Genomic DNA, 27,019 nt, shown 5'->3' with positions numbered 1-27,019 from the left:
ATTCTACCCTATGTATTTCTTCAGTTGATCATTGCCTCTGTCCCAAACTCAGAGAGTCCATATTTGTCTCTTGATCGGGTGAATCATTAGCGCCATTTACAGCTTTCATCTCCTCAGCTTGGCTCTTTTCGTCTTCGCTATCCGCTGTCTTGATGTCTTTTGTTTTGGGGATCTTCTTCCCAGTTGTGAATAACGACGCAATAAAACACACGGCAGCCAAAGCCAAACCAAAGTAGAAAACATTTTTCAAAGCCTTGACAAATTGATCCAACACCAATTCTCGTACTTCATTAGGTAGTGTTCTAACCAACCTTGGGTTTGAAATCAACGATTTTGCTGACATGCTAGTGAATTCGTTGTAACCGTCGATGTTTCTATTTACATTAAGTTGCAAGTCCTTGATATATCTTGTTCCAGTGGTCTGAAATAATAATTGTGCTATTGTAACTGAGACTGTTGACGCCAATTCTCTTGCAAAGTTGAGCAAAACAGTCACCAAGATTAAAGCTCCTGGAACATGCTTAGGGGCAACTAGTTGGGCACTCAATGTTGAACTTTGAAATTGCAAGCCAATGGCTATACCAGAAACTAAGAGAATTCCGATTCTTTTCCCAACACTCGAGTTTTTGTCCAACAACAACAAAAGTCCAGATCCAAGGGGACTCAACACTCCGGAAACAACCATGGTGATCTTGACATTTTTGGTCAAGTTGATAAACATTGAATTTGCTAGTGATGCAATGGTGACGGAAACAACTAAAGGCAACAAGTCTATTCCAGATTGCAAGGAGCTAGCATTGAACACCACTTGAAAGTAGACAGCCAAATATGTCAAGTTGGAAATAAAGAAACCGAAATTGAACATAGCACTGATAGTGGCAGTCATTGTGGTGGGTGATTTAATGAATTCGGCTAATATTATAGGATTGGTGGAAAAGCGGAAATTCCAAACGGCAAAAATTATGAGCAACACTCCTCCAATGGTGAACAAACATATCACTGCTGCTGACCGCCAAGGAAAGTCAATTCCACCGAAAGTCAACCCCAAAAGAACCAATACAAGTCCCAGTGTCATGAAAAACGTACCAACGTAATCAATCGTTGATAGCTTCTCACGGATATTGCCCTTTGGCTTTGGTGGGTGGAATCCAAATATGAGCACAAGCAAACTAACGCCCCCTATGGGCAAGTTGATGTAGAAACACCACCTCCAAGTGATCTTCTCCAACGCACCACCTATTATAGGACCAAGGACACTCGAAGTCGACCACACTATTGATACTGATGCAAAGACCAAAGACCGCCTTGATATTGGGACACTTTCCGTTAGGATAACCATCACCATACTTTGAATTGCACCTCCACCTACCCCTTGAATAACTCGACCGCCAATTAGCAAACTCATTGAATTTGCAAGGGCCGAGATTAACGACCCAATTTCGAAAACAATTATCCCTCCTATTAGTGTGGCTTTTCGGCCAAAAGCTATTGAAATTTTACCATAAGACGGGATTAAACAGGCCATAGGTAACATGAAACCAGAAGTTAGCCATCCAACTTTCTCAAATGAGTTAAAATGATCACCCACGGTCGTCAATATCGTTGACACAATAGTCTGATCTAATGCGGCAATGAACAACGTTACAATACATGACAATATTGTGAGCAACAATGGTACACCATGAAGGTATTGCTCGTGGGCTTTCGTTCCGTCACCTGCATCTGCTTCAGTATACTTTTCTTGTCTAAGTGGTTCGGTATTTACCACTTTGTGGTTAATTTCCTCTTCGCTCGCGTGAGTTGATGACGTCGACAGTATCGGCGATTGTGCTTTGGTTGACGAGGGTTCACCATGCGCTGATTCCCCTCTCGACATGGCAAACTCTAATCTAGTCTTTGTTTTAAGATGCTCTTTCGTAGATGTGCTATACTTGCTGCTCCATCTGATATTTGAATAAACCCTAATTCTGCAAAACTAAAGTGGGGGAGAAAGTTTCTTTTTTCTTTTTTTTTTCACTGTTCTCTCTTTCTTTTCTCTTCTTTTGTATTTGCCTCGCCAAAGCTTTGCTCGGAATTTTCTTTTGAGAAAAGGGTCCAATGTGGGTATCAGTATTAGTTCCTTAGGCGATTGCTCAACGTTCTTCAAATCGATCGATCGGTGTAGTCTTTATATTATTTCATCTTTTGCACACACTAGCCTGTTGAAAAGAAAAATATTTTCTCATACACATTGTCATCTCTGGTCTAATGCGTTGTTCGGCATTACTCAAAAGTGGACAATAGAAATGATGAAACAGCAAAAGATTGAAAGCCTCAGCAATGTGTGCATTGTGGTTGAAAGTACAGGGGCCGGAGATTAAGGACCTCTGTAACTCCAACACACAGACAGAAAGAATTATTTGATGCTCCTGTTCACAGCCTCTACTATTGTAAAATGGAAAACCAACTGGTAGCACCAAAAATGTCAAAAACGCGTCTGTTTCTTCTCTCACTGTTTAATCAATTACGTCTTTGCAGATCGGCACCCGTTATCAGTTCAAACACACAATGGACGCTGTTACAATAGCAGTACATTGGCACGATGAAAACAAGCCTATATATTCATTGGATTTGCAACCAAAGATGGCTCAAAGTCAGATATCAAGATTAGTTACTGGAGGAGGAGATAACAACGTGCGAATTTGGAAATTTGTCGACAATACAGTAGAATATCTATCTACATTGAGGAAGCATACGCAAGCGGTGAATGTTGTCAGATTCAACTCCAAAGGTGATGTTCTCGCGACTGCGGGAGACGATGGGTTTGTCTTTTTATGGACAAAAAGCGATACTATAATCAAAGACTTGGGTGATGAAGATGATGAAGACATGAAAGAGAGTTGGCAGTGCGTTGGAAATATAACAATTGGTAATGAACTAGTTGATTTGTGCTGGTGCAATGACTACTTGGCAATAGGATCTATGGACAATATATTGCGGGTGTATCACGTTGTGGAGAATGGGAAGAAATTAGTGGGAAAACCAATTCACACTTCAGAAAATAATGATCATTTCATCCAAGGGGTGGCATTTTCTAATCATTACTTATTCACACAATCTGCTGATCGTAGTATAGTTTCCTATAAATTTGATGATGACGGGTCGTTATCACTACTTCATAAGTTCCAAAAGCTTGGCAGTACCCAAATGTATCAGTCAGAAAACCTCCAGTCATTTTTCAGAAGATTGAGTTGCTCACCCGATGGGTCATTATTGATTACCCCTGCAGGATTAGATGAAAATGGGTCAAATTGTGTGTACATATACTCGATAGCTAATTTGCACAATGGCCCCGTCATCAGAATAGGTGGTTTTATAAAGCCAGCGATCATTGTATCATTTAATCCGAAATTATATAAACTGCTGAGTGAATCGCTGCTATTACCGTATAAGCTGATTTTTGCTATTGGAACATTGGATAGCATAGTCGTTTACTCGACAGATGATAATTTTAAACCCTTGGGTCAAGTATCCAACATACATTATCAAGCTATAACTGACTTGACGTGGGACGAAAATGGTTCGAAGTTGTTGGTCAGTTCAATGGATGGATTCTGTTCTGTCATCAACTTCGAAGGCGACGTTTTTGGTCCCTTATACGAGAATCCAATTGTCGATAACCTGCACCTGGAAAAGCTACAACCTCAGTCAAATACAGCTTCACAATCGCCACCACCGAAGAAGCAAGCTCCTACAATTGATACTTTTTTTAAGGACAAGAAGGGTAAAAAACGAATCACCCCCACGTTGATTCTGTAATCTATTTACAACATGTATAAAAAAAAAGGGCAATGACGACGATATTTCTATTGGTCTCTAGTTTATAGTGTCGAACAAACCCGTCTATGTTCCGCAAGTCGGTCTAACAATATTAATCACCTTGTCGTGCACTTAGCCTCTGCAACATGTAATCATTCCCCTACCTTGCATATGTGCTTAATTCGGTGGGTGGGGCAAATCTCCGTTTTCCATGTATTTATCGATAGTCACCTCAACCGAACCCGTCTTTTCTAAATCAAAACGAATTTGTTCCACCGTCAATCTAGGAGCAATAGTTTGTACAACTTCAATCATTGAATCAGTCACTGGTCTTTTGTCCCGCCTTTTTTTTGTTGATGCAGTTCCATTAGAGGAAGAAGATTCTTCATCCTTTTCTTCTTTTGACAAAGCAGATGTGTCTAGATTGAGATCATTTGATTCTGGAATGGGTGAAATTAACCATCTAAGGAAAATAAAACCAATGACCAACGTCACCGCAAATAGTACCACTGAGGAGTCCATTGATAGATTATTTTGAATGAATGGGTACATTCACCAGTAACTTTTTCTATTCTCTTGATTTCTTTTTTTTTAGATACGCGGAACAGAACACAGCCAAAGACAAGGATTCTACATTTTGCTACTTAAAGCTATATATATATATATATTTCAAATCTATCACTGAAACGTAAGCTTAAATTCCTTATCCTGGTGCTTCACTTTATACAAAAACCCCGTAATGATGTCATTTTCCTTGGCCTGCAATCCCATGAAATGACTCCTGACTTGATTGCCAAACTCACCTTTACTTATCCTGTAATCCAGGCCCATTCCGGCCTTTTGAAGTCGCCTAGCCTGATTTCGTTTGCTGAATGTCTTTTTGCCAATCTCACTGTTTAAAATATCTGAGTTCAACGATTCCGGCCGAGGGAGATTTAGGCTGTAGCGATCCTTGTATCTAAGCAAAGTTGCTTCATCCATCTTTCCAAAATCGAGTGGGTCTATCCTGGGCTTATCTCTTGGACCATTTGAGTTGATATGTTTTTGCAAGAATGATTGCTGCTGCTGTAAAGCTTGTTGATTCCTAGCCTTTTGAGATGTCTTTCCTGAAGATGTGGTAGTTGGGCCTTGTTGTGATCCGGTGTTGCTGTCTCTATCTCTGTTGTGGTGACGCGAAGGTGCCTCAGACTCTGAGGCAGAGCCCCTGTAACTTCTTCCTGCCATTGTGTTTGTCCTTCTTCTGATTTGGGTAAGTCCTGGTCAGTTCAATAGATATAGAAGAAGCTGAGGTTATTAAACGACATTTTTTTGTGTGCAGTAAAAAGAGGTGAGCTATTGAGAAAACGCGCTACCACAAATAGGTCAGTTCGTTAATGCTAACAAGCAGTTGAATGGGAGTACATGAGGCTGTATTATCCTTCAACCTGCCTTTTGGTCCCAAGAGTAGCTCTGAATTACACAGAGGTGTCTTTAAACCCACAGTGTTGCATATTAGCATTAGAATGGAGCATATGACAGACACATATGCCTCATTTTTAAAACTTGAAGGTACTATATCACATCTCCAACATCCTCCTAAACCCATAGAGCATAGCAGTTTCTATCGTGGCTTTTTCCTCCAACGCAAGCAGTAATTCTGGTGGATTGCACACAATAGTACACAAAATTAAAAATTTCGTTGCCATTATATTTCTTTTTTTCTGATTAGAGCTTGTACCACAAGATTTCCAACAAACTAGTGCCTCTTCATCAACATCAACCAGTCATGTCGGGGGCGTCTGATTTCTTAAGCAAGGGTATTGATTTAGTTCAAAAGGCGATAGATGCCGATACAGCTACGAGATACGAGGAGGCGTATAAGTTGTACTACAACGGTCTTGATTATTTAATGTTGGCCATCAAGTATGAAAAGAACCCCAAGTCAAAGGAACTAGTAAAATCAAAGTTCACCGAGTATTTGACTCGAGCAGAGCAGTTGAAAGACCACCTTGAAAAGCAGCAGAACAAGTCAAACTCGGCTGAAAGTTCAGCGAATGGATCCACTAAGGCAAAGAAGTCAGGAAGCGGAGATGACGAGGACGATGCCGATGCGAAAAAGTTGAGGGGAGCGCTTGCAGGGGCAATTTTATCCGAGAAGCCAAATGTTAAATGGTCTGATATTGCTGGACTTGAGGGGGCAAAAGAGGCTTTAAAAGAGGCAGTCATTTTACCAGTGAAATTCCCGCAACTTTTTGTAGGCAATAGGAAACCAACCTCGGGAATCCTTCTATATGGACCACCTGGAACGGGTAAATCGTATTTGGCAAAAGCCGTTGCCACAGAAGCAAATTCTACATTCTTTAGCGTTTCCTCGTCTGATTTAGTTTCCAAGTGGATGGGTGAATCAGAAAGACTTGTCAAGCAATTGTTTACCATGGCAAGAGAGAATAAACCATCCATTATATTCATTGACGAAGTCGATGCATTGTGTGGGCCAAGAGGAGAGGGTGAGAGTGAGGCCTCGAGGAGAATCAAGACAGAATTATTGGTGCAGATGAATGGTGTTGGAAACGATTCCCAAGGTGTATTGGTGTTGGGAGCAACGAATATCCCCTGGCAATTGGATGCTGCTATAAGGAGAAGATTTGAAAGAAGAATTTACATTCCATTGCCTGACGTAGAAGCGAGGTCGAGAATGTTTGAAATCAATATTGGTGAAGTTCCTTGTGAATGTTCTCCTCATGATTATAGAACTTTGGCCGAAATGACGGACGGGTATTCTGGTCATGATGTTGCAGTAGTTGTCAGAGATGCTTTGATGCAGCCTATTAGGAAAATACAGCAGGCAACACATTTCAAGCCTGTGACAGATGACGATGGGAAAGAAAAGATGACTCCTTGTTCGCCAGGTGATGCTGATGCTAGAGAAATGAGCTGGATGGAGATAGAAACGGACGAGTTGAAGGAGCCATCACTTACGATTAAAGACTTTATCAAGTCAATCAAAAGCAATAGGCCTACTGTCAATGAGTCTGATATATCGAACCACATTAAATTCACCGAAGACTTCGGTCAAGAGGGTAATTGATGGTTTTCGCATACTACAAAATTCAATTCTATCTTATGTATAATACAAGAGTGAAATAGACCCCAATTTATATTTACCTTTGATTGTAGTGACTACTACCACCGGACCGAGTTGGTGACCGTGACCTGCTGCGTTTCAACTTATCGGCAAACAAGTCTTCCTCATCATCGGCAATTTGTCCACGCGAGCTATTATGTCCTCGGCTAAGTCTGTCGGCAAATAAATCTTCCTCTTCCTCTTCCTCTTTGATTTCATTCACAGGTTCTCTTCTTTTATGTCTGTGCAGTGGTCGAGGTCTCCTTGTTCTTTCTGGTTCTCCGTGAATCAAATAGTATCGTGAATATTGAGATGCGTACTTTACTTTGCGATCCAGCTGGAAGGATTGTCTAATACGCAACTCAATTGCAGATTCATCCTCCATCATGCCTTCTTCCTGTTTATCCTCTTTTGGTTTCTCTTTCAACCCCAATCGATTTGACAAACTCTGACTACTGCGGAAAGGAATTATCGGGTTGTAATCCTTCGCCCGACGCTCTTGTATAACTTCATTAATAAAACTTGGATCCTGGTCGTCAATCTCTATTGGGTCGCTGCTCAATTGTCTCAAAGCTTTTAAATTGTCCTGGTTTGTTTTGAAAACTATATTGACGTTGGAATCGTCAATCCATTCAACACGAAATGTCACCTGTTCATCAAACGGGATCTGGTGGTACTCTATTTTGTCGAGGTCCTCATTACGTGATGTGGTGTAGTTGAGATAGTACTCAACATATGACTTGATTTCTTCTGTTGATAAATTATCCACTCCATTCAATCTCAATGCCTCGGGTCTTAGTCTTTGAGTGGTTCCATTATAGTCAACTTCTATAGCTAGCTCTTCAAGCTGAGCTTCGTTTGCTTTTTCGTCTTCCAAAGTTTTCACTATAAACCCTCCATAGGGAGCTACCTCTGGTTCAGTCATTGACACACTTCGATGTTGAAGAAATCAGCTTCGGTTTTTTTTTCTTTATTTTTTTTTCTTTTAAGAACGTTCAAAGAGGGACGTCTATTAACATTGCAGCTACACAATATATAATGAAGCCTTTGTTTAACATGGCGAGAGTAGCAACTACCCTTGTTTCAATCAAGTAAAGCTGGTAATTCTACCACCACCACCAGTAGAAGCTCTCTTATTCCTCCATTACAGCCTCCTTTAACTCTACTTTTGTTACTTCGACATCTGCACTTATTGCATCATCTTTAGCAGTAGTACCTGCTTCCTTAGTACTATCAGACACCTCCTTTTCGGGTACCTCGCCGTCTTTGCTCTCATCGCGGTATTCTCTTATAAACAAAACATTATTGCATCTTATAAATATACTCCCTATGGACTCTTCGCGAGCCTTGTCTTCAGTATCATATATAATTTCAAACGTGTTATCTAGTTGCAAGTTGAGATAATTGTCTGTTGACATCAATTGGCCTCGGTATTCTGTCTTGTTCCATTTTAGTCTAACCACCACCTGTTTTCCTATTAGTGATTTCATAAACGGTTTCGGGTTAATTGGTTGAAACTATGCATTGTTAGTACTGGTTCATCTTCCTCTGATATCTTGTTGATACATACACTGGACATTTTGAAATTAGCTCTGTGGATGTGAAATCTCTTCAGTTAAGCATTTCAGTACTTGTATTTTGTTTTCTGTTTTTTTTTGTTTTTTTTTTTTTTTCGTTTTTGGTTCACTCAGAGGACACGGTCACCAACAGAGCAAATATGGGTAAACTCATTCAAGTGTTCGTTATCGGTGGCTTGATTCGTTTCCTACTACCTACATTCATTCCATCCGTTACTACCACGCTTTCGTCAACGGTTGAATTGAGCACACCTATAACCTCGTTCAAATCCCTACTCGAGGCGATATACTTCTTAAACCACGACATTGATTTGTATGACGGAGGAGTTAACCACCACCCGCCTTTGGTAGTTATAATTGCCTCCTGTATTAAAGCTATACCGTTTTCACTCATCTGGTTCGATTTAGTGTATACCATCACTGACTTGTTGATTGCTTGGAAGATAGTGAAGCTCAACCAGTGGTACAACGAGTCGCGTAGCAAAATCAAAGGATCCCAAGTTACTGGTTTCAACGATGACTTGATTGCATGCTTTTATTTGTTCAACCCGTTGATCATTTTGACAAACTTGAGCCATTCAACCGTTGTGTTTACGTGGTATTTTATTATCGAAAGTTTAATTCAGATAGTGTTGAAGAGAAATATTATGCGGTCGATGATATCATTTGCAGCAGCAACGTATCTATCATTCAATTCGTTGTATATATTCCCATCATTGGTTGGATTGGCACTCAGGACTTTCCCAACAACCACACATATAAAATTGTTGGTCACCAGCTCGACAGGCTACCTCGTGTCATTGCTTCTCTTGGCATTGGCTTCATTTGCATTTACATCGTCTTGGAGCTTCTTGGATAATTGCTACTTGGCAGTGATATACTTCAAAAAGATAACACCGAATGTTGGCTTATGGTGGTATTTGTTCACTGAAATGTTTGAATTCTTTACTCCATTTTACCTTGGAATGTTTAATTTATACTCATTTTCATTTATACTCCCAATCGCAATCCGTTTATTTGAATCAAGAGCCACGCCCGACCAAGGTGACTCATTTCTAGCTGTGTTATTGTCCTTGCTATGGGTTTCGTTCACTAAATCTTATCCAACAGTTGGAGATTTAGGATTTGCATTATCATTATTGCCAATTTTCAAAGGAACAATATTACCTTATTGCAAGATGATCTACGTTTCGAGTATGACTTTGGTAACGGCGCTTATATTGTCGCCTATATTCTACTACTGCTGGATTGTGTTGGGTAACGGTAACGCAAATTTCTTTTACAGTATCAATTTGATATGGGGTGGTGTACACATTCTCATTTTGATGGATTTGTTGTGGGCCAAGCTAATCGTTGACTATGGTGTGGAAAATGATATCTGTAAAGAAGAACTCAAGGGGCTCAATTTGGCCCAGATATAACGTTCTGGCATACTGTATACATACCATAAATAGATAAATTTGGTACGAGCATGTGTAGACACTAGAGCGTACTCTTCACCTCAATATTGTCACAAACTTTATACATCTAGTCACATGACTTCCTCTTGTGCCAATCAACGAGTGAGAATTTATAATTTTTTTTTTTTGTTTTTCTCTGCGAAAGTGAAAAGTCCCAACCTTTTAATTGAAAGAACCTTTGATAAACCCACCTATAGACGACGTTACTAAAAGCCCCTCATGTTGTCCCGTACCGCCGTTCGTGCTTATAGCTCTGTACCAAATGGTATCAAGATTTCGACAAAGGAGTCTGTCAATGGCTTGACCAAACTTCATGTAGTTGTTACAAATGCCGGTGCTAAAGACGGCAAATTTGGTACATCACACTTGTTGTCAAAGTTTGCGTTCTTGAATAATGGTGCCAAGTCAGCATTGCGTTTTACCAGAGAATCTGAATTATTGGGTGGTCATTTCAAGGGTCATGTCAAAAGAGATGCATTGGTATTGAAGACTAAATTTTTGAAACAAGACTTGCCATACTATGTTGAAGCTTTGGGTAATGTACTTTCAAATACCCAGTTCACCCCACACGAATTTGAAGAAGTTGTTTTACCATCTGCTCTTGCCGAGGCCCAAGCCGCTCACGCAAACTCACATTTCACTGGATTGGAAAAATTACATGAAATTACATTCAGAAGAGGTTTGGGTAACCCTTTATATTATAACCCATCTACTCCTATTCAAGTCGAAGAGTTGGCTCAATTTGCTCAAGACAATTTCACTGGAGAAAACATTCAAATTGTGGCTCAAGGTGCTGATGAAGGTGACTTGACCAAATTCGTCGAAGAATCCGCATTTTCCTACTTGCCTAAAGGCTCCAAATCACAAGCCGTCTCAACTGAATTCCACAAAAACGCCGAAGCAAGAATACCAGCTACTGGAAAATCCACTGCTTTGATTGGATTCCCGGTTAAGCCAGCTGATTACGGTAGATACGAAGTTTTATCATCCGCCATTGGTACTTCTACATTGCCAACTTCTGTTGCTCCATTGTTCAAGATCCCAGGCGCCACCTCACATTTGTACAAGTACAAAGATGCTGGTTTGTTTGTAATTTCAGTTTCAGGCAAAGCTAGTGATGTCGCACAAGGTATCAGACAAGCCAAGAAGGTTGCAGAATCAGTTACTTCAAGTGATTTGAGCAAAGCCGTTAAATCTGCTGAATTATCCATTGCTTTGCAATCCAAGGTTGCTCACCCATTAGAGTTTAAAGCCACTGCAGCTGATGCGCCAGTTAAAGACTTTAATTACGTTGCTGTTGGTGATTTGGACGTCTTGCCATTCGCTTCGGAGTTATAGAAGAGTTGTTAACTAATGTATAAAACTAAATATGGATAATATATTCATGTATATTTAACGTGAACGTTGTTGCAGCGCAACTATAGGCTTTTCCTTTCCCACTATGTCTTTCCCCCCTTCCCCGGTGTGACAAAAGCAACATTGGCACTGAACTATCTCCATCTACTTGTTTTTCCTTAAAGTTATGCACTAGTCGATGTAGGCAGACATCCACTTGGATGCTAAAAATACCTTTTTTCCGTCTATTGTTTCCAGCACAAATCCCTTTACTGATTCATCAAACGAAGAGCGTGAAAGACGGTTGTCATCATTCATGCGAACGGAACAGCAGGCATCTTTCAAGTCTTCAAGATCTATTTGTAACTCGTCCTTGAAGGACTTGTGGTCACCCTTTACCAGAAACACTTGCAAGGCTTCGAGTATCGACGATCTATCTTCAATCAACAGAAGCTCTTTTGCAAGAATGTTCAGGAATTGTGTAAAAGATATACCTTTTTGGGAGTAGTCGACATTATCAATCGTAAACATATTCTGAATTTCTGTTTCTGAGGGTTGTTTGATGCCAAGGTTTGAGTACATCTTTTGCAAATCGTCCTTGGTTATTAGAGAGTCTTTTGATTCTCCATCTAACAAAGCAAAAGCGTTCCGTATCTGTTGTCTTTGTGGGTTTGACAAGGCATTAAGATGCAGCATTGTATATAGTTTACGGTATGTCTTTCAGGGAGAACACCCAATTTTTTTGTTTACAATTTTCTGACGCGTTTTAACTCCCACTTCTCAAGCATTCATCATGGAAACCTTGTACAACCAGCCAGTTGTAGTGGACAATGGGTCGGGAAACCTCAAAGCAGGATTTGCTGGGGATGATAAACCACGAACTTATGCGTCGGCAGTGATAGGCAGACCCAAATACCAAAAGCTCATGGCTGGTTCTTTGCTACCTTCCTCGAGTGGCGTCGATTCTACGGATGGTGATCTATTTATTGGTGACAATGCACAAAAGAACAGGGGCTTGCTAAAGCTCACTTACCCAATGGAGCATGGAATAGTTGCTAACTGGTCTGATATGGAAAAACTTTGGTACCATATGTTCACCCAGGAGCTCAAAATTCAACCAGAGGAGCACCCGCTATTACTCACAGAAGCCCCATTGAACCCCATGTCTAATAGAGACGCAATGTGTCAAGTTATGTTTGAGCAATTCAATGTTCCCTGTGTTTATATATCTATTCAGGCGGTATTGGCGTTGTATGCATCGGGGAGAACAACAGGTGTAGTTGTTGATAGTGGCGATGGGGTTAGTCATGTTGTACCAGTTTACGAAGGCTTTGCTTTACCTAGTTCGATAAAACGAATGGATATTGCTGGAAGAGATATAACGACACGCTTGTCATTTAATATCAGGCGAATGTCGGGAGTTACATTACAAAGCAGTTCAGAAATGGAAATCGTGCGACTAATAAAGGAGCAATGTTGTTTCGTTTCAAAGGAGCCACAGAAGGATGAAAAACTATACGGCGCTCAGTATGCTAGGAAGACGAAATCGAAAAACGAATTGTTTACCACCTATACCTTACCTGATGGGCACGAATTACATCTTGGGGCGGAAAAGTTCCGAGCGCCAGAAATCTTGTTCAATCCTCAGATAATTAACGATGAGAGCCCTGGATTGCATGAGCTTGTATCTTTGGCAGTGAGCAAGACAGACCTAGATCTAAGGCCTCAGTTGTACCAAAACATTTTGCTATCAGGGGGGAATACATTGTTGAAGAACTTTGGTGATAGGTTGTTGCAAGAGCTAAAGGGGATGCAGGACCAGGCAAGCGAAGCTTCAAACTCTATCTGGAACAAGATACGGATTGATGAACTGTACAGCACAAAAATGAAGGTTAAGATTTATGCCCCACCAGAGCGGAAATATTCAACGTGGATCGGTGGCTCTATACTAGCAGGTCTATCTACATTCAAGAAAATGTGGGTAACTTTGGAAGAGTACCGCGACAATCCCGATATCGTTCATAAGAAATGTTTATAATTGTTTATATACAATAGTATCTGTCACCGAAATCGCCCAAGCCAGGGACTATGTATTTATCATCGTCAAGCTTCTCATCAACCCCTCCAGTTATGATTGTTACATCAGGGAACTTGTCATGGAATGCTTTGATTCCCTCGGGAGCTGCCAACAAGTTTAAAAAGAATATTCTCTCCATCTTCGCTCCTCTCGCAAGCAAAACCTCCACTGCCATCATTGCTGATCCTCCAGTGGCCAACATTGGATCCAATAAAAACACAAACCGTTCGCTAATATCTTCGGGTAATTTTTCATAAAACAATTTAGGCAAGGCAGTTTCTTCATCTCGTTGTATCAAAATTTTGCCTATTCTGACTGATCGACAGCAATCTCTCAACCCCATTTCCATAGATTCACCAGCTCTCACTATAGATACTCCACAAATCTTGCCCAAAAACTTAGCCCCTGTGTATTTATAACCTCCGTGGCATTCAATAATACATTCTTCGACCGGCAACTGGTTCAATCCTTCTTCAACCAAGAGACGAATGATACGATCAGAATAAAATACAAAATCCCCTCTTTTGGTGCTTTCGTCGCGGATGATGCTGTAAAGCCCAATTAGTTGATTTGTTTGTGGGAGTAGGATTACGTTCTTGCTGATCTCCTCGGGTACCGACATCGTTTGTTGGGTGAGTAGGGCGTGTCTTCGGTTGGGGCGTTCTTTTCACTGATAAGAGGATGCTTAAAATTAAAAAAAAAAAAAAAAAAAAAAAAGAAAAATATCTACGACTTTATCTAGAGAAGAGTATACGGCACTACAATTTGCATAACCATGAACCAACAACATGTAAATTAAAAATATAATACACTCTTGTACACATTTGCAACGTTTTAATTTTCCGATACGAATGGGTTGTCGATTATTTCACTGCCTTTGACCGGGGATATAGTCAAGAGACTTGTGCATCTGACAACAACCAAGCCGAGATCCCTTGTTTCGCTAAGGTACCTATCATCATGCTCTGGGTCTATATGATTGGATTGTTAGTATTCATTGCGACGTTATTGCTCCAGTCTTTATTTACGTACCTCTAAGTTGCTCCTTCACATCCTCCAAGACTAAATTCATCAATTGATCGTATCCCTTGAGAATCCCTGTTACTTGTCGTCCACCAACAAACCTGACTCTAATCTCTTCATCTTTGTACTTGTTCAAATCTAGTATTGCCTCCCGTTTGGGTCCTTCCGTTCTAGGCCTATCATTGTTTTGATTTCTTCTCCTATTCTGTTTTTGGTTTTGTCTCTTATTGTCACTCTGTAAATTCATGTGTTAGTATTCGGAATGACAAGTTCAAATTAGTTTAATCGGACCAGACATACGTTTTCCGGCATGCTATTGATGATGTACTTTTATTACTTCTTTAACTTTTGCTTGAGTTTTTTTTTTCTTACATTTTTTCCAGCGAAATGTTTTTGGTAGCTGTTGAATACGGAAAGAGGAACTAAAGCATAGAGGAAGCTAACTAGAGCGAAAGGACAAGAGGAAATTAAGTAGAGGAAGCTGTTACCATCAATTAACATTGTTTATTTACAAAGCTATCAAGTGCTTAAATATGTACAACTGTAGTGCTAGGCCACACTCCCTGACGTCTAGTTGGAGCAACTTACTCACGACTCATCAATAGATATTCTTCATCCACAATTGTCTTCTCTTTTCTCTATCTAAAAGATACTTGGGCACATTTTTCTCGTCTTGTGTTTTCTTCAGTTTCAGCAAGTCGCTTTTAAGGAAGTACACAAGTTTAGATAATTCAATATCAAACTTTTTGCTGAGCTGCTTTAGGTTCCAGCGTTCAGGATCCTCTTGTCTCAATTTCTTAATCTCTTCAACAACTTCCTTTGTCACAGTATACTCTCTTTCGTGTGGTGCCTTAAATGCTCTTATGACAGGCATGTCCGCGACAACATCTTCTGAAATGCGATACTGTTCCGCAAGCTCTCGCCTGGGATCATTTGGGGGAAGGAATATGTATGGAGTTTGCACTGACGGTTTTAGTATAGCAGCCGGTGGGTTGTGCACCAACCCTTCTACTGGTTTAGGTTTGAAATTGAATGCCGATCTTTTGGGGTTGAATTTGCCTCGTGGAGCAGGTTGGTATGGTATCTCTTTGGAGGCATTATGTATCCAGCGTATTGACTGCCTTATCATGGTGTGTATGGTTTATGGTAGTCGGGTCTGTAATATGTGTTTGTGATTAACTTTGGTCCTGCTATCCAGCTATTGAAAAAGTTTTTCATCGATTCACAATTTTTTTTTTTCTTCTTACTTTTTTTTATTTTTTCGGTTAAGGTTTCGTCGTGTGCAGAGATTTTCTTACATATGATCAAGCAGAAAAATTTTGCAACCATCGGAAATCAAGTGCTTTCAAACGTGTTATTTGGGGAATCAACAGTGAAACAAATGGTAATCAGTAGGATAGGATTTAGTAAAATGATGAAATAGAGGAAACTGTGAAATCCTTTTATGACGTGACAGACCAAAGGGTGAGGAATATATGTCCCCATTGAAGGTCCAATTGCCCTTGAGATTGTGTGGAGTTTACCAATAAGATATTGAAGCTTATTAAGTAGAAATGAAAAATTATCTGCCTTCGAAAACTGACGATATCAAAACTGTACATTAGCTGTGAGGACATTATGTTCACAAACCAATCAGTTTCAGTTTGTGATCACAATGAATACCATTGTACCTCATTGGAGGTCGTGATAGCTCTAAGTGTCTCTCAGCTTCATTCTAGAGTTAAATAGGGAAGACCCCAACACTGGTAACTGACAAATACAATGTAATATTGCAGTAGTTCAATGACTTTCCAAAACCAGAAAAATGAGAGCCAAAATTGTTTCGAAGTGTTCCCTTCTTCATTTAAGCATGTTTGCTTTCAATGTACGAAGATGCAATCTCAAACACCTTTCTTTAAGCAAGAGTTTTCCCCTAATGATAATCATTGGGACACCAAATTGACCACAGCCCCAGTAAATTGTAGTCTGCCAAAGCTGAGCTCACTTTTCTGTGATGACATTTGCTAACGTCTCATTTCTGAGTTCATTGGATCACAATCTGCTTAAATGGGCGAACAATCAGCGGTTCGTTTTCATAAATCAACACAATAAACACGCCTATCGTACTCAAACCTTTACATTTGCAGATTGTATACTCAGACAGCTAGTTTATAGGCACGGGAAATTGTCCAGAATCAAAAAAGGAGCCATAATCTCAAAAGAAAAGCACATAAATTATTACTCGCTTATTAATCCTAGGACCTGTTATTTTCATAAATTCCTTTGTAGTGTAATGGCTATCACGGTTCGCTTTCACCGAGCAGATCGGGGTTCGATTCCCCGCAAGGGAGCATTTTCTTTTTTTGAAATTTTCATATTTTTTCCTTCAATAATGGTTAGGCTACATTGATGAAGGTATTGTCATCTTTTTTGACTCGTATTAAAAGCTTCTACATGTACAAGGGATGTTTTTTTCTCATTCAAGCGTTGGGTTGACATTACTCACGTTCGAGAAAAATTTGGTTGCAAAATTTGATGAAAATGAGTATATAAAATTTTTTACTCAAGGTTTGGATGTTTAATCGAAAGGGAAAAAGAAGAGTTCCATGGTTGTTAAATTACAATTTTAAACAGTTTTAGATATTAGAGATTTTAATCTTCATGAGAGTGTTTTTTCGTATAAATGACACAATCTATCATCTGATCCAGAAGTTCCTGCAACTTCAAACTCAACATCAAGCTCAAGTGATTCCACTTAATAAGACAAAACATACAGTACACCCCAACACACTCCTACAAATGCTTGCAGCAGATACCCCCTTTTCCAAAAGGCTAACACAGTGCACCTGTGCTGTTGTGTGGTGTTTATTATGCGGTGGTCCAATTTTTGGATTTGCTGCATTGAAGCCAATCTTGATCAAAGAGCACGTTTATGAATCCTTATGCGATCTACACCCAGAAACAACCACGTCTTTAGTCCGTTCCGCCGCCAGCGAGGTTGTTGCCAAATGCACCTCGTTTCCTGAACGCAGTGGAACAATCTTGGCCATGCTCACTGGGGCTTTTGACGCTTCGAGTGCTGTGTTTTTGCTCTACCGAATTGTGTACAATAAATCGATTCCTTCTCTTGGAAGTTGAAAGAAATATCTTTCGACGAAGTCTTGAAGTAGAGTGTCGTCTTTATGAACTCGATTCATATCCTGCTGATGAAAGACCACATATTGCAAAGGAAAATCTTCTTGAATTGAAGGATTTGGGAATGCCCGTGTCGGCAAGATTCTGAAAACCCTGCTAGTCTCGGGCAGTGCAAACACCAGGAGCAAGGTTCAAGGAAGAAGAAAAGAACCAAAAACAACAGACGAAAGAGAGTTACTTACTTTGGCTTGGATACAAATGCGAGACCTCTAGTGCAGCCCGAAGATTGGTGTATAATTAGCTAGTTAAATTTATAGGACTTTATAGATTTCTTCTATTTTGTTTTCAAAACGGTCGAGTTGCCAAAAATGGGATAGCACATGGCATCAACGCTTGAGTATCGCTGTCAGTGTAAACTCGTAGCCCAAGCTTGTGTGTTTTGCTCTGGTGCCAAACGGCTGGTTTTGTTGGGTAGATTATGTAATACACTCGTAATCTTTCGGAAAATTCGTAAATGCTAAAATTAGAATTAGAGAAGGCGAGAAGAAAAAAAAGAAATTTGACAGATACATTAGATCTTAAAATAGCAAGTGCGGAAATACCAAGATGCAACAACGGCATCTCCAAGAAAAAACAAATAAATAAATAAACAACAGAGATTTCAGGTACCAAATAATAATAAACAAACTAAAATAATACAACCCCTTTCTTTCTTTCCAAGACATTCCTTTTTCAACATCTTCAATAGACGCTTGACAATACGGCTCTACTGATCTCAAGCTGCCTGAGAATACCAAAGATCTTGTTGCATCATTTCACATTGAACTGTTCAGCACTTGCCACACTTTTTTTTATTTTTGGAAAATTATACATATCTAAATGGTTCTGATATGATACTTGACCTATCATTCACACCACAATGGCAACGTCAAACCCATCAACAGTCAGGGCTACGATTCACGACCACTACCAGAGTTGTCTTATTAGTTATATGTCTACTGCTACTCCCCATCGCACAAGCATCAACGGGGGATCAACTACCGTCATTCCAACAATGTTTACAAACGTGTCGGTGTGATAACTTACCGTCAGAATATACCGTGCTAGGCTGGTCGTGTGATGCCAATTGCAATTATTATTGTCAACAAACAATAACTGATGAGAGAGAGTTGATGCAGTTGCCCGTGGTTCAATTTTATGGCAAATGGCCGTTTAGGACAGTGGTTGGTGTGCAAGAGTTTTGGCTGACGGTGTTTAGTTTGGGTAATTTGCTTGTCAATTATTTAAGCTTCAAGGTGATTTATCGTGAGTATCGGAAGTTGAAACGAAGTGGGACTGGGAGTGATAATCAGAGGGGATTTGGTGGAGGGAAACTGAGTACATTTACCGAGGAAGCATTTACCGAGGAAGAGTGCCGAATATTGTATCAGCAGAGTTTGATCTTACTAGTTGTTTCCTGTATCGGATGGGGTTTCAGTTCAATTTTCCATTTTCGCGATACTCCCTTCACTGAAGTCTTGGACTATTTTGGTGCATTTGCCATTATTTTATCCAATTTGAATATAATTGTTGTACGATATTTCAAATTATACAAACAAGGCCATTTATGGAAATTGACCGTATGGCAATTGGGTTTATTGACAGTTTACATGTATCATGTGATTCGATTAGCTGCAGATTGGGATTATTCGTATAATATGAATATTAATGTTGTGTTGGGGTTATCAGCTATGGTGTTGTGGTTTCTTCATTCGTTTACCATTGGTCAGGTATACAAGAGGAATTTCAACTTGATTCATAGTACCATCACATTAGTGCCTTATGAAACCAACATTTTAAAGAAATTGCATCTCCATGATTGTTCATCTGCTGCTGCTGCCACCAGTGGGGAGAGGGGGTCAATGAAGAGGTTGGGATCGGGTAAATTATCCCATTGGATTATTCCCTATGTACCGGTATTCAATAACATAATTTTGCTTGGTGGGTTGTATTTGGAGATTAATGATTTTGAGCCTTGGCAAAGGTTAGTCGATGCTCATAGTTTGTGGCACTTGTTGACTATTTTCCCTAGCTTTATATGGTTTGATTGGAATGTATGGGATGTGGAAATGGCAAAAGTCACAGGTACTTTATAATGAGGTACTGAAGTGGAAATAGAAACCAGAAATGGGTGATTATTAGCATTAGAGTAATAACATAAGAGTTGTTAGAATTAGAATTAGAATTAGATTATTATAATTAAAGCTTTAATATTAGAGTCTAAGTATTAGAGAGTAGAAAAGATCTTCACGTATTGTCTGTCCCCAAAATTTAACATTTATTTTATTAAAGATGTATATATATAATTAGCCAAAAGAATGAACGTAAGAAAGTTTGAAAATCTAATGTTAGACCGAAAAAAAATGTGTAGTAACGTAAAGTGCTGGGTGGATAATGTATATATGCGTGTGATTATGAAATTGTAGCCATGCCATCTCGATTGCCTTAACGAAAATTAAATTAAAATACTCCAGAATGTGTGTGTGTATGTGTGTGTGTGTGTGTGTGTGTGTGTATGTATTAATGAATGCGTGGTGTTTATTATACCAAATTGCTCTGACTATAAGTTATACCAAGTTGGTTGGTTTTGACTTCTCTCTTAATTTCTCAATGCTTCTTCTTCTTCTCTTCAACACACTAGTGAAAAAGCTGTATACAAGCATAAGCACCGATGAAATGACAATCAACCTTAGGAAATTATCCATACAAAATACATGATCAGTATCAAATGCTATTACTTTGTGGAAAACTGATGCAATTGAGTCTGAATTTATCGTTTTGGTGGCGGCGGTGGTGGTTGCTGATGGGGATGATGAGTCGTAAAATTGGTGTTCTTTGATTAAGTTTGGATCAGATGTAGGGTTGGGTATCATTTTGTTTATACTGTGTGTTGTAGTGTTGTGGTCTCGGTGTGTAACGCAGGAGTATGTAAGATCAAAAACTCAAAAACTCAAAACGTAAAAGATCGAAATAAAATGCAAATAGGAACAGGTAGCGAAACTTTGTTTTTAAGTTAGCAGTGATGAAGTTTCTATAGTTTGTGTGTGTATTGGATTCAAATGCAAATGAGTTGCTTAGTGAAAGAGAAAAGAAATCTACAAGTCTAATATTGATTTCGAAGATTGTTGGATGAGACACTGGTTATATATATGAGGTGCTAAGGATAGAAACCAAGAAATATTCTTTGTATTGCATTGTATTGTATTGTCTTTTCTTTTCTTTTCTTTTCTTTTGAAAGGATGAAGCAAAAGAAGAAGAAGAAAAAAAAAAAGAAATAAAAAAATAAAAATAGTCAATTCTTTTCGTTTGTGTAATATTTACAACGAAGTGTAGTGAGTATGGTAGTAGTGTAAATATAATGTAGTACATAATGTTGGTTATTGTTTGTTTGTTGATGGTTAAATATAGATTTACCATACACACTATCCATATGGTAAACAACGATGTAGAGGTTCGTATATCAACATCGTGGTTTACATGATGTATCTCCTCAAAAGAAAGATACTTGGTCAAAAAGGGCTTATTACTCCTGTGTTAAACCGTTTTTAGAGTAATTGTTTTATTACTCAGGGGGGATAAAAATATATATATATGTATTACTATATAAAGACCTTATTTGTTTTTGTTTTGTCTCTCTATGGATAGATAGTTAGATTTCTATGTTACTACTACTCCTGAGGTTTGTTGTTAGTATTGTATTGCTTTGCTTGTTGCTATTGTTGTATTGTTGCTGTTAAATCATTTGTGTAATATTGTAAATTAGTACACGTACTTTTTTTACTTTGCATCTATAGCCTAATAACAATAAAATACTACTACTACTACTACTACTCTTAAAACGGCATAACACTTCAATGAGAAGCATAAAGGATGACCATCGTACATATTAAACAACAACTAAAAAAGGGGAGAAATTTCGAGAGAGAGAGAGTGTGTGTGAAGCACCTGTTTTTTCATTTTTAGTCCTTTTTCTTCAGCCACCAAATTGGGTGTTGATTGCTTGGTATGTAGTCTTGTGGAGTATAGGCTAATTTCATTTCACTACTAACGCATTAAAATAACAATACAACACTCATAGCCAAATAAACAAAGCCTTACGTCTTCTTTGAAATTGTGTTACTTTCTTTCTCTTCACTACTACTACTATACTTTTTGTGTTGAATCTTCTTTGATCAATGCAAACCTCATCAGGTAATGTTCATTATACCAACGGAAATAATAATGATGATGGTGGAAGAAAAGAAGAATTGTTTCTTGTCTTCTTTTTTTTCCTTTGTTTCTTGTCCAAACGACGTTCTTAGAGTGAATAGAGGAGTGTGTGACGTAGTTGCATTTAGATCTTACTGATTACATTTTTTTTTTCATGTTTGATTTTATTTTCCAGTCATCACCCCACCCCCTTAAGGATTTTCAAAAAAGCTAATACTTGATCACTGAGTAATAGTACTATGCTTATAAAACAGATTATAATACACACGTGTGTATGTAGATAGTCATATTGTACGTTTGTGTGGATGTGGGATATCATAACCATTGAGTAAAAAGTGAAGAATATACACACAACAAAACTGTACTAAGCTACTCCAAACCTCCGTTTCTTTCGTCTTAACGTTATTACCATACTCTCTGAGATCACACCCTTTCTTTACACATAAGGCAAATGCTATATATGACTTTTGTCTATGCTCTAATGTTTGGGTTGTAGAGTCTGCCTCCTTTTTTTTAAAATTGTTTTTTTTTGGTTTTGTGAAATAGTTGTTTGTTTACCAATTAACTAAATGTAGTATCGTAATTACTTTGTACATACAATTCCATAAATGGTTAAATAATAAACAGAGCGGAAAAATTGCAACAAACAAACAAACAAACAATCAAACAAACAAAGACTAACCAGAACAAAAAACTAAAAACCAAAAAAACAATTGTGCAAACCTACACGCCCAACTTCAATGTCTATGTCGCATGAATATAATTCATGACATTTAAAGTCACATACAATTACTTAAAGAGTTCTTACTCAACCACACAGACTTCACAAGCCATTGAAGTTGGTAAACTCACGTATCAGCTTAAGAAAATAATATTCGTTCTTTTTTCCCTTTCTTTTCTATTTTTTCTCTATTAACCAAATAAATAATACATATACCCCTCTCCATCCATCCACCACTAAAATATGTCGAACTAAAATAAACCCCTCCCTTTCTCATTCATAGCTAACCCAGCAATCTGACCTACCCATAGACACCCTATCTCCAGGTAATCTTTCCAAAAAATGACTTTTTCTTCTTCGTTGTATTTTTGATGTCATCCTTCATACCTTCTCCATCATCATTGTAGCCTTGAGATCGGCTTTTCAACTCTGTTTCATGGTTTTTTTGAGACTTTGCCAAAGAAAGCAACCTTGTAGAACCGCCTGACGACGACGACTCAATTTCTTCAATTGAAGAGACTACTGTATCCAAAGTCCATACTGATCCTTCGCGTTTGCTTGTATGAGACATTATTGACGAAGATGATTGCGAACCCACCAGAGCTTGTCTTGATTGTTGTGAAATTGGACGTGGTTGTGGAGTAGTTACTTTTTTGGAAAATGTTGGGTTTGGCTGCTCTATTTTCAGTGGTGAAGTTTGCGATAAACTTTTCATAAATTGGCCAATAAATTGAAGAAATTGTTTCCAAATTGCAACCAAATTTGCATCCAATTGATAAGTTCTTTTTACCGCATCAAAATTGGCAATTACAGTTTGAATCAATTTATCATTAACCACTTTGCCCACAAACTGACAATGTAACTGGTGCAAAAGTGCATAATTGTGGTCATTTAAATATACATAGTATTGCTTAGCCAATTGGTTATACTCTCTTGAATCATTAATCTCATCCAAACTTGGTCTTAGAATGTGTAAATTGACGAGGACATAATCGATAAATCCGACATAAAATTCTCTTGATGTGTTCATTGATGGTAAGAGGTCGTAATCATCTTTAGCCTCGGCCATGCTTTCAAATTTCAAGTCCTGATAACAAGTATTCCAAAATTGATCACTGGCAAGTAGTGAACGCATGTTGCTGTGGCATTTATTGTGTATTGAGTCACTACCCCCAGTAATTGTGGTTTCGTCGTTGCTGTCGTGTACTGTAGATGAAATTGTAGATGAGACAATGGCTGAAAGGGCGCTTTTGTGCGGTTCTGTTTTCACACTGACCAAAGTAGAAGCGGTGTTGAACTCACCATTTAGTTTATCTCCATCGTAATCAAACTTGTCAAAATAACTGAACCGTAGCAACTCCAAATTAGACAACTCTTTAACCACTGATTGGTTAATTTGCAAATTCAACTCATGGTTAACCATGGATGATAAAGTTGAAAGGCAATGAAGATACCCCAACTTGGCCGTTTGATAAGGTGTCCTTTCCAACGCAACATATTTATTCAATTTGGAATCGTACTCCCATTTCTTACCATCACGAATCAAAATATCTTGTTGTTCTTGTCCTTCCGGTTGTGATTGCTTTCGCTTTATTGTACTTGACGAGTTGCTTGACTTGGTCAGCGAAGTTGTGTTGCCACTACTTGTGGTTGATCGACTTGATGTACGACTCAATTTAGACTTGCTTGAGTCCGACTTGATTGAATTTGCTGAAGATGCTGCAAATCTCGACGACCTTGTTGATAGGGTTGATGCTGTTATAAAAAAATCACCACCATTCATCTTATTTCTTGATTCAGTGTTTTTCCTCTTGCGTATTCTTTCATCTTGCGCAAGAGCGATATATAAATACGCCGACATCGTGAAGGAATTGGATACAGATACGATTTTGGGATAACGTTGTCTCTTCTTTTTTGTGTGTGTGTGTCTGAGTTACTATTTTTGGGTCTTTCACATATATGTGTGTGATTTAACTGAACTTAACTAACAACTGTAAGGCATTTGTCATTTGCAAAAGCATTTGTGAACAAATTTTTATAAAAGGACAGGGTGCAAATCGCCGTGAATAAATAGTGTCTCAAGAATGGCTCCAGTTTCTTATTCTCCAAAAATAAAAGGGGTTCTGCTTTCTCTCTTTCATGTGCCGTAACATTAGCGATTGAAACAATGGCAACGAGATTAGACGGGCCGTAGGGGGCACGCCTAGAACAAAGGTAATTTAGCTAGGCGAAGAGTTGACAATTCTCCCTTTTTTTTTATTGTTTATTGTTTTTCATAAATATAGCTAATTGGCTCTTTCCTCGTCTAAATTTCTTTTATCAAACAAATAAAAACTAATTTTTAGTACCGCTTTTGTTGAGCAGTAGAGACGAATCGGTTATAATGATTATTTTGTAACGAGTAATTTAACCGTTTTGGTATAAATTTATGTAAAGCTGGTTAAAACTTCGTAAGGCTCTTTGTCTCTGTCGTGTGAGGTGGGATTTAGTAAATTTGTCTTGTTATCAGTTCCAAGTTAAATTACACAAAAACTAATTTTGAAAAATTTTTCCTCTTCGTAATATTAAAAATTCTGATCACAGTCCCCTCTGATTAGCCCTATAGCTTTAAGTGTCATATCCTTCTCCCGTTGACGGTGATGCCCGAGGAGAGTAGTAGATACTAATAGGGCAGGAAATAGAGTAAAATTCCTCTAGCTTTGCTTAGCAAACTATGCAATTACTTACAGGTCGCATTGAAAACTGTGAATCAATAAATCAAGAAAGAGACAATTGGAAGGCAATTTGGCCTTTCTTTTTCATTTCTTTATTCTTATCAATTGTGATTATTTTACATTGCTTTTTATTGTAAAATTTTTAACAATAAGTGGTAGGAGATCAGTTACTCTAGTTGTTTAATTACATGCATAAATTGGGGGGGGGGGGCGGTGTTTTGTGTCTATGTATGTGTACCTGAGTTCAAAAAATAATATGTAACAGAAAGGCGTTATAAACACAAATCATTTTCTGTTTTATTTTGCAAAAGGCGATTGATTTTACAAACACTTTAAAAAGAGCTCTCTAAATTCAGTCTCTATAAAATCACAACTATCTTTCTAACAAATACAATATCTATGTCTATACTATTGCTACTCTCTTTGAAGTACCGCAATGTTCTTCTTAATCCTTCTTGTACCCTCCACATATACATATCCCACCGTAAGTCCTCCAACAAGGAGTGTAACCAACGCCAACATCAAATTCACTGGCATTGGGTCCATTTGGAAAACAGTATGGGTCAATTCGTCCAAGTAACTTTGTCCGTAATTAAACACCCCACTAATCGTCATAATCAATCCGTAAACAGTACCAAATGTTTCAAACCCGTAAACTTTGGCACATAAATCGGATATCACTGTGTAAAACATGGGACGATACCCCACAAATAAACAAACGCCAATGATGGCCAATACGTAGTGGGAAAAGAACCCCAAGACACTAATCAAGACCGAGATTGATAAGAGTGTCGATATAACAAGTAGTGACGAGTAGTTGTCGAGCAAGATACCAATGAGAGGCACGCAAATGACACCTGCCAACGGTAACGCCACATCGAAAAACTTGTTGAGTTTAGCAGCCAATTCAGTTGATTGGAAAATGTACTGGTATTGACTGGCAACCGTAGCAACAAAGTAGTTGATTTTCAACATCTGCACCGTACTAAACAAACAAATCAATAAAAACCAAAAGGTTTTGATTTGATACTGGGCTGAATAGCCGTGGAGTATTCCTACTACTGGATCACCGCTGTGTTTGATCAAATACTCTTCTTCCTCATATGGGTGCTTCAATGCGTCACCGATGGAATCTCTTCTATGCGGTCTTTCAGTTTCATTGGGCAACAAAGCTGACTCTTCATTTACATCTGTTGCAGCAACTTCGTCAGTAGCATTTGTTTCCTGCCCACCACCATCGACCAATCCAACAAACTCGGAGCTCGTCTGATAAGACTCACTAGGCATCACTGTCAACTGGGCAATCGTGATGAATATTGGTACTAGTAAATACACGCGGAAAAACGTATCCAAGGTGAATTCCCCATGCGATTTATTGTACAAAATTCGGTAGAGCAAAAACACCGCACTCGAAGCATCAAAAGCTCCAGTGAGCATGGCCAAGATTGTTCCACTGCGTTCAGGAAACGAATTCGAAAGCTGAAACGACGAAATGAACGTGAATGGTCCTCCCAATGCCAAAAAACTGTATCCCATCAAATACGGATCGAACCACAATGACCAAAAGGGGGACATTTGCAATTGCTTGGCATAGATGAATACAAAACTAGCCAAGTAGAGGAACCCGGCACCGATCAAACCGCACACTTTAGGTCCAAAATTATCCAACACATGTCCAATCACCAATGCCGAAACATTGGTCACGACAGCAGCAACGGTGAAAATCTTGTTTAATTTCAAATCTTGCGGGGTGCATTTGGCAACAACCTCGCTGGCGGCGGAATGAACTAAAGACGTGGTTGTTTCTGGGTGTAGATCGCATAAGGATTCATAAACGTGCTCTTTGATC

At 38.8% G+C, this 27,019-nt stretch overlaps 18 protein-coding genes across 18 annotated transcripts; 7 read left to right on the top strand and 11 right to left on the bottom strand. All coding sequences in view use genetic code 12, as the record gives it.

Annotated features, from left to right (window-relative positions):
- Nucleotides 1-28: 28 nt before the first annotated feature.
- SGE1 (Sge1p) lies at nucleotides 29-1,876 on the bottom strand (the record flags this gene model as incomplete). The annotated part of the gene is made up of 1 exon (XM_051817998.1): nucleotides 29-1,876. The coding sequence occupies one exon, from the start codon at nucleotides 1,874-1,876 to the stop codon at nucleotides 29-31; it is 1,848 nt and encodes a 615-aa protein (XP_051673699.1).
- A 671-nt stretch (nucleotides 1,877-2,547) lies between these two features.
- CAC2 (Cac2p) lies at nucleotides 2,548-3,798 on the top strand (the record flags this gene model as incomplete). Its single annotated transcript, XM_051817997.1, has 1 exon — nucleotides 2,548-3,798. One exon carries the CDS (start codon nucleotides 2,548-2,550, stop codon nucleotides 3,796-3,798), a length of 1,251 nt encoding a protein of 416 aa, XP_051673698.1.
- A 177-nt stretch (nucleotides 3,799-3,975) lies between these two features.
- CANMA_000623 (uncharacterized protein) lies at nucleotides 3,976-4,320 on the bottom strand (the record flags this gene model as incomplete). The annotated part of the gene is made up of 1 exon (XM_051817996.1): nucleotides 3,976-4,320. One exon carries the CDS (start codon nucleotides 4,318-4,320, stop codon nucleotides 3,976-3,978), a length of 345 nt encoding a protein of 114 aa, XP_051673697.1.
- Nucleotides 4,321-4,476: 156 nt separating this feature from the next.
- CANMA_000622 (uncharacterized protein) lies at nucleotides 4,477-5,022 on the bottom strand (the record flags this gene model as incomplete). The annotated part of the gene is made up of 1 exon (XM_051817995.1): nucleotides 4,477-5,022. One exon carries the CDS (start codon nucleotides 5,020-5,022, stop codon nucleotides 4,477-4,479), a length of 546 nt encoding a protein of 181 aa, XP_051673696.1.
- A 541-nt stretch (nucleotides 5,023-5,563) lies between these two features.
- Nucleotides 5,564-6,865, top strand: VPS4 (AAA family ATPase; the record flags this gene model as incomplete). The annotated part of the gene is made up of 1 exon (XM_051817994.1): nucleotides 5,564-6,865. One exon carries the CDS (start codon nucleotides 5,564-5,566, stop codon nucleotides 6,863-6,865), a length of 1,302 nt encoding a protein of 433 aa, XP_051673695.1.
- Nucleotides 6,866-6,938: 73 nt separating this feature from the next.
- On the bottom strand, nucleotides 6,939-7,826 carry CANMA_000620 (uncharacterized protein; the record flags this gene model as incomplete). The annotated part of the gene is made up of 1 exon (XM_051817993.1): nucleotides 6,939-7,826. One exon carries the CDS (start codon nucleotides 7,824-7,826, stop codon nucleotides 6,939-6,941), a length of 888 nt encoding a protein of 295 aa, XP_051673694.1.
- Nucleotides 7,827-8,034: 208 nt separating this feature from the next.
- CANMA_000619 (mRNA splicing protein) lies at nucleotides 8,035-8,391 on the bottom strand (the record flags this gene model as incomplete). The annotated part of the gene is made up of 1 exon (XM_051817991.1): nucleotides 8,035-8,391. The coding sequence occupies one exon, from the start codon at nucleotides 8,389-8,391 to the stop codon at nucleotides 8,035-8,037; it is 357 nt and encodes a 118-aa protein (XP_051673693.1).
- Nucleotides 8,392-8,618: 227 nt separating this feature from the next.
- Nucleotides 8,619-9,899, top strand: CANMA_000618 (GPI-anchor transamidase subunit; the record flags this gene model as incomplete). Its single annotated transcript, XM_051817990.1, has 1 exon — nucleotides 8,619-9,899. One exon carries the CDS (start codon nucleotides 8,619-8,621, stop codon nucleotides 9,897-9,899), a length of 1,281 nt encoding a protein of 426 aa, XP_051673692.1.
- Nucleotides 9,900-10,157: 258 nt separating this feature from the next.
- QCR2 (ubiquinol--cytochrome-c reductase subunit 2) lies at nucleotides 10,158-11,276 on the top strand (the record flags this gene model as incomplete). Its single annotated transcript, XM_051817989.1, has 1 exon — nucleotides 10,158-11,276. The coding sequence occupies one exon, from the start codon at nucleotides 10,158-10,160 to the stop codon at nucleotides 11,274-11,276; it is 1,119 nt and encodes a 372-aa protein (XP_051673691.1).
- A 189-nt stretch (nucleotides 11,277-11,465) lies between these two features.
- On the bottom strand, nucleotides 11,466-11,969 carry CANMA_000616 (uncharacterized protein; the record flags this gene model as incomplete). Its single annotated transcript, XM_051817988.1, has 1 exon — nucleotides 11,466-11,969. One exon carries the CDS (start codon nucleotides 11,967-11,969, stop codon nucleotides 11,466-11,468), a length of 504 nt encoding a protein of 167 aa, XP_051673690.1.
- A 97-nt stretch (nucleotides 11,970-12,066) lies between these two features.
- ARP1 (actin-related protein 1) lies at nucleotides 12,067-13,311 on the top strand (the record flags this gene model as incomplete). Its single annotated transcript, XM_051817987.1, has 1 exon — nucleotides 12,067-13,311. One exon carries the CDS (start codon nucleotides 12,067-12,069, stop codon nucleotides 13,309-13,311), a length of 1,245 nt encoding a protein of 414 aa, XP_051673689.1.
- A 4-nt stretch (nucleotides 13,312-13,315) lies between these two features.
- Nucleotides 13,316-14,685, bottom strand: FUR1 (uracil phosphoribosyltransferase; the record flags this gene model as incomplete). Its single annotated transcript, XM_051817986.1, has 4 exons — nucleotides 13,316-13,880; nucleotides 14,303-14,321; nucleotides 14,383-14,608; nucleotides 14,674-14,685. 4 exons carry the CDS (start codon nucleotides 14,683-14,685, stop codon nucleotides 13,316-13,318), a joined length of 822 nt encoding a protein of 273 aa, XP_051673688.1.
- Nucleotides 14,686-14,971: 286 nt separating this feature from the next.
- Nucleotides 14,972-15,502, bottom strand: CANMA_000613 (mitochondrial 54S ribosomal protein mL58; the record flags this gene model as incomplete). The annotated part of the gene is made up of 1 exon (XM_051817985.1): nucleotides 14,972-15,502. One exon carries the CDS (start codon nucleotides 15,500-15,502, stop codon nucleotides 14,972-14,974), a length of 531 nt encoding a protein of 176 aa, XP_051673687.1.
- A 1,649-nt stretch (nucleotides 15,503-17,151) lies between these two features.
- CANMA_000612 (uncharacterized protein) lies at nucleotides 17,152-17,635 on the top strand (the record flags this gene model as incomplete). Its single annotated transcript, XM_051817984.1, has 2 exons — nucleotides 17,152-17,433; nucleotides 17,525-17,635. 2 exons carry the CDS (start codon nucleotides 17,152-17,154, stop codon nucleotides 17,633-17,635), a joined length of 393 nt encoding a protein of 130 aa, XP_051673686.1.
- A 742-nt stretch (nucleotides 17,636-18,377) lies between these two features.
- On the top strand, nucleotides 18,378-19,622 carry CANMA_000611 (uncharacterized protein; the record flags this gene model as incomplete). Its single annotated transcript, XM_051817983.1, has 1 exon — nucleotides 18,378-19,622. One exon carries the CDS (start codon nucleotides 18,378-18,380, stop codon nucleotides 19,620-19,622), a length of 1,245 nt encoding a protein of 414 aa, XP_051673685.1.
- A 471-nt stretch (nucleotides 19,623-20,093) lies between these two features.
- On the bottom strand, nucleotides 20,094-20,399 carry CANMA_000610 (uncharacterized protein; the record flags this gene model as incomplete). The annotated part of the gene is made up of 1 exon (XM_051817982.1): nucleotides 20,094-20,399. One exon carries the CDS (start codon nucleotides 20,397-20,399, stop codon nucleotides 20,094-20,096), a length of 306 nt encoding a protein of 101 aa, XP_051673684.1.
- Nucleotides 20,400-22,772: 2,373 nt separating this feature from the next.
- CANMA_000609 (uncharacterized protein) lies at nucleotides 22,773-24,317 on the bottom strand (the record flags this gene model as incomplete). The annotated part of the gene is made up of 1 exon (XM_051817980.1): nucleotides 22,773-24,317. One exon carries the CDS (start codon nucleotides 24,315-24,317, stop codon nucleotides 22,773-22,775), a length of 1,545 nt encoding a protein of 514 aa, XP_051673683.1.
- A 1,267-nt stretch (nucleotides 24,318-25,584) lies between these two features.
- CANMA_000608 (uncharacterized protein) lies at nucleotides 25,585-27,019 on the bottom strand (the record flags this gene model as incomplete). The annotated part of the gene is made up of 1 exon (XM_051817979.1): nucleotides 25,585-27,019. A coding segment is annotated over one exon (1,435 nt), but the record flags the coding sequence as incomplete, so codon positions are not given.

The sequence above is a fragment of the Candida margitis genome (genome assembly GCF_024628925.1).
Source record: "Candida margitis strain CBS 14175 chromosome Unknown scaffold18, whole genome shotgun sequence".
Lineage (NCBI taxonomy): Eukaryota > Fungi > Ascomycota > Pichiomycetes > Serinales > Debaryomycetaceae > Lodderomyces > Lodderomyces margitis.
The sequence above is the reverse complement of the archived record's forward strand: the minus strand, read 5'-3'. Positions and strand labels throughout refer to the sequence as shown.